Raw genomic sequence first — 3786 nt, forward strand, 5'->3', positions numbered from 1 at the left:
ATCGCTGGGTTTGGTGGAAGGTGTGGTAGCAGTGGTATTACCGTATACTGGCCCCACTGTGAGGCAGACGATGGAACGGAAAATCGTACCACGAAGGCACGCACAGAAGGCAAAGTTTTCATTTCAGCAGGGAGCAAAACCGCCCGTCCAGACGGCTACGACCCGCTACGGGAGCGCTCTGCAGCGAAATGAAACGAAAGGATAAAGTTTTTTGCTGTGTCCCCTGCGCCGCCCGTGTCTCTTCACTCTTTCTTGCTCCATCATTCTCTCTCTCTTTCTATCACTCTCTTTTGAGTGGTAGATGTTGGGTTCCATCGTGGTAAAGGGTTTTCCATCACAACGTGATAGCGACGAGTACGCTTGGTTTTTTTGTTTGGTGCGCCTTGCCTGCCCGATGGCTATGTTTGGTGGGAAAATGAATTTTCAACCAAATTCCCCTTCCCCCTCCACAGTTCCGTTCCTTGCTGCCCTATCCTATCCGATCCTAGTCGAGCTGCCACCATCTCACGCGAAGAATAGTCAGCGTCACGAAACGTCTTGTGCAAGGTAAGGTTGTTCAAACAACCTATGAACCGCTCGACTGTACCGAGAAAGGATACACACGTGTATGTGTGTGTGTGTGTGTGCGGTGTTCGTCCGCAGGCAGTTCCAAAAATGAAAACGCAAGCACATGAGCATTCTGTGAGTGTGTGTGTGTGTATGAAGGGCACACAACCATCTCCATCATCTTCATCATTCGGGGCGCCGTAAAAAGGGACCATCGCATCCTACGCATCCGTGGATGTGGCTGTGTCTAATCGTTTTCAACGTTTCGTTTTACCAGGAATACAACAAAAAACATTCTACGATACGAACGCATTCGCATGAAATTTATCCCCATCATCAGAGTCTTCCTTTCCCCCCTCCCATTTCCAGTCAGTTGGAATGTTCTCGGTTGAGTGTTTGGGAGTATTTTCACCCGCCATGATTCTTGGGACGTGAGCGCGAATTAACCTGGGCGTAGATTTCTTGACAATTAACGTCATCTGATGTGAGAGGCGAGGTTGTTATTTAGGGACGGTTTTGTTCGATCTAACTTTATTACACTTAGCGATAATGTGGATAGCAAATTCATCGGAAAACTGGGGAAGTAATCGGGGCACCTTTGCTCTTTGGGGATTGCTTCCGGAATGCGTGCGTTTCGCGGTAAAGGAATCACATTTTACCCGACTCTGTACGCTCTCTCATTACTGTCGGTTTGCGTGTTGTGGACCTGGGTAAGTAGGCATATAGATTTAACATAGAACTGTAGTCGCATACTTTGCTGGGAAGCGTTCATTGGAAATAGATCATTACTATTTCTTAGGACTTAAATGAAGTAAGTTCCGATAGCTTCAATGCAATCTGCACAATTGAACCGTTACAATCTTTTTATGCAGTCCTTTGAGTCGATTTCCCCATTATATTCTCCACTGCTCATGAAGACCCTTGAAGAACTCCCAGAAGGTAAGGTTGAGCATCGTGTGTGGAGCAACGCGCAGATACATCGGGACGAATCCTTTGTAGTAACCGTGGATGCCTTCCGATCGGTAGATCTTCAGGAAGCAATCGAAGATGTTGGTGTACAGCAGGCCCTTTCCGTTGGCAGATACGGCTGTATAGAAACAAATAGGGGAATTAAAGCCTTCTTCAGAATTTTAGGACGTTTGTCCAACACACTATTACCTTGATTGGTCATGCGTGTAGTGACGACATCACACGGTGACATCAAAACGCTTGTAAAAAATCCCGCCACCGTACTGCTCGCCAGCGCGGTCAGTACAATCGATTCCTGAAATACTTGATAGCGCAAGAAGAACTGCTTACACACACTGAACGAAGCCATTTCTGCAGTGGATCCCACGACAAGACGAGCAACCGATGCGGGATACCCCCGGAACAGCCCTCGAACGCCACTCTGCCGGTAGATGTTCACAAACGCCGACACTGTTCCGCTGTGATGGTGCTGAAACCGTGCCGTATAAGACCCCGAAGTGACCGCCTGGAGCTGTATCTTCACTACGTAGAATGGGCAGGATGCAGTGGCACTCACGAGACCGGCACACCCGCCCCAGAACACCGATAGGAGTGGTGTCAGTGAGGGATGGTTAGCACTTTTCGTCCAGCCAAGATTATCTACCGTCTGATACGTCCCCAGCCGGACACTGTTCATGGAGAACTGGAAGAGCAGGGCTGCTGGTAGTCCTTTCTGAAGGCCACGCAACCCATCCGTTCGGACCACCGTGAGGAAGGACTGATGGATGCCCCTGTACGAACGCTTTGTGAGGTTCTGTTTCGCTATCAGCTCACCCTCGAGCTGTTGGCGAGTTTTCAGTACGTCCAGAGGGTTTGTGAATAGTACGGCACACATGGAGGATGCACCACCGAGCAGGAACTCTGTTGCGACGAGTCTGGCAACTGTTCGACGTTATAATAATAACGCGTATTGATGACTGCCCGGTGTAAAAGATACAGATACTTGATAACACACGGATAATGCGAACGGAAAGGATAAGGCGTACGGAAAGGATGTACGGAAAGAAACAGAGTGCGGCGGCTCTTTTCTATTCTAACCGTACGACGAGACAGAAGTTTTTTTACTTGTTATCACCGTTAGTTAAGCTTTCGGCAATAAATATACCTGTAAAATTATCTGGGAAGTCGTCGCGTCATTTTGACTGTTGCTCAACGCAACATTGTAAAAAAACTTCTGGTCTAACCAGAGAAGTGTTAACCACTGGTAAATATTGTTTCAAACGAACTCTATTGTGAATTAAAATGTCACAACCGGCAAGTGTACCGCGTGAAGAGCAGAATCCCCGTAGTGAAATTGATGTGTCCGACTTTGTGACGGGTCGGTCACCCGACGGCGGCGAACAACGGGTAGACAGCTGCTTCGTAAACGAGTCTAACCCGCTTGCGAACTCTACAGCTACGTTGGAGGATTCACCGCATCTCCGTGCGCTCCGCAACGACCGCTCGACAGATGCGGCAATCAGTGTTCCTCAACCAGACGAGGTTATGTTTCACGCGTGTGTTCCACCAATAGCATCGAGTGCCCATCAAACGAGCGTTGTATGTCCTGCAAATCATAACATGCCTGTGAATTCTAACGCTACGTTGGAGGAGTCTCCACATTTCCACGTGCCCCACATCGACCGCCCGACTGATGCAGCGATCAGTGTTTCTCAACCGGACGAGGTTAGGATTCACGCGCGTGTTTCAAACACAGTTTTGAGTGCCCATCAAATGAGCGTTCTAAAAGCTGCAAGTGCTTGCACGACGTGCACAAATCATCCGGAAAATGTGGCGTCAAGTGTTACCCGACCGGGTGATGTGAACCCCTTGGAGCCACCTGCGTTGAACGCAACCATTCGAAATGACAAAGCAGTCAGTGCTCGTCAACCCGGCTTAACGTGGCTTGCTCAACAACACGCACCACTAACAACGAATAGCGCTTCTCAACCTGGCGAGATGAGCTTAATTAACTTACGTGTGCCGCCTGCAAATTACAATACCTCTGGGACTTGTGAGGTTAATATGTTACCGGAGGCAAATGCTAATTCAACAATGGAAGCCAGGCTACACAACCCGTATTTGCCACACGCATACCGTCCGGAACAAGTAGCACGGCCAGTTGAGGTTAGGTTCCAGGAGCCACGTGTAATGCATGCGACTTATCCGGATGGGTTTACATCGAATACCGCTCAGCATAATGAGCCAATGTACTCGAGCTCACGAGCTCCTTGTGGCGGCTATCAGCATCAA

General features: G+C 48.9%; 1 protein-coding gene across 1 annotated transcript; it reads right to left on the reverse strand.

Annotated features, from left to right (window-relative positions):
• Positions 1-358: 358 nt before the first annotated feature.
• Positions 359-2416, reverse strand: LOC120953160 (solute carrier family 25 member 34-like). The gene is made up of 2 exons (XM_040372878.2): positions 1705-2416; positions 359-1633 (listed from the first exon to the last, which is right to left on the reverse strand). The coding sequence occupies exons 1-2, from the start codon at positions 2387-2389 to the stop codon at positions 1440-1442; spliced, it is 879 nt and encodes a 292-aa protein (XP_040228812.2). The 5' UTR covers positions 2390-2416; the 3' UTR covers positions 359-1439.
• Between the last annotated feature and the right edge of the window lie 1370 nt (positions 2417-3786).

Source organism: Anopheles coluzzii, chromosome 2 (genome assembly GCF_943734685.1).
Source record: "Anopheles coluzzii chromosome 2, AcolN3, whole genome shotgun sequence".
Lineage (NCBI taxonomy): Eukaryota > Metazoa > Arthropoda > Insecta > Diptera > Culicidae > Anopheles > Anopheles coluzzii.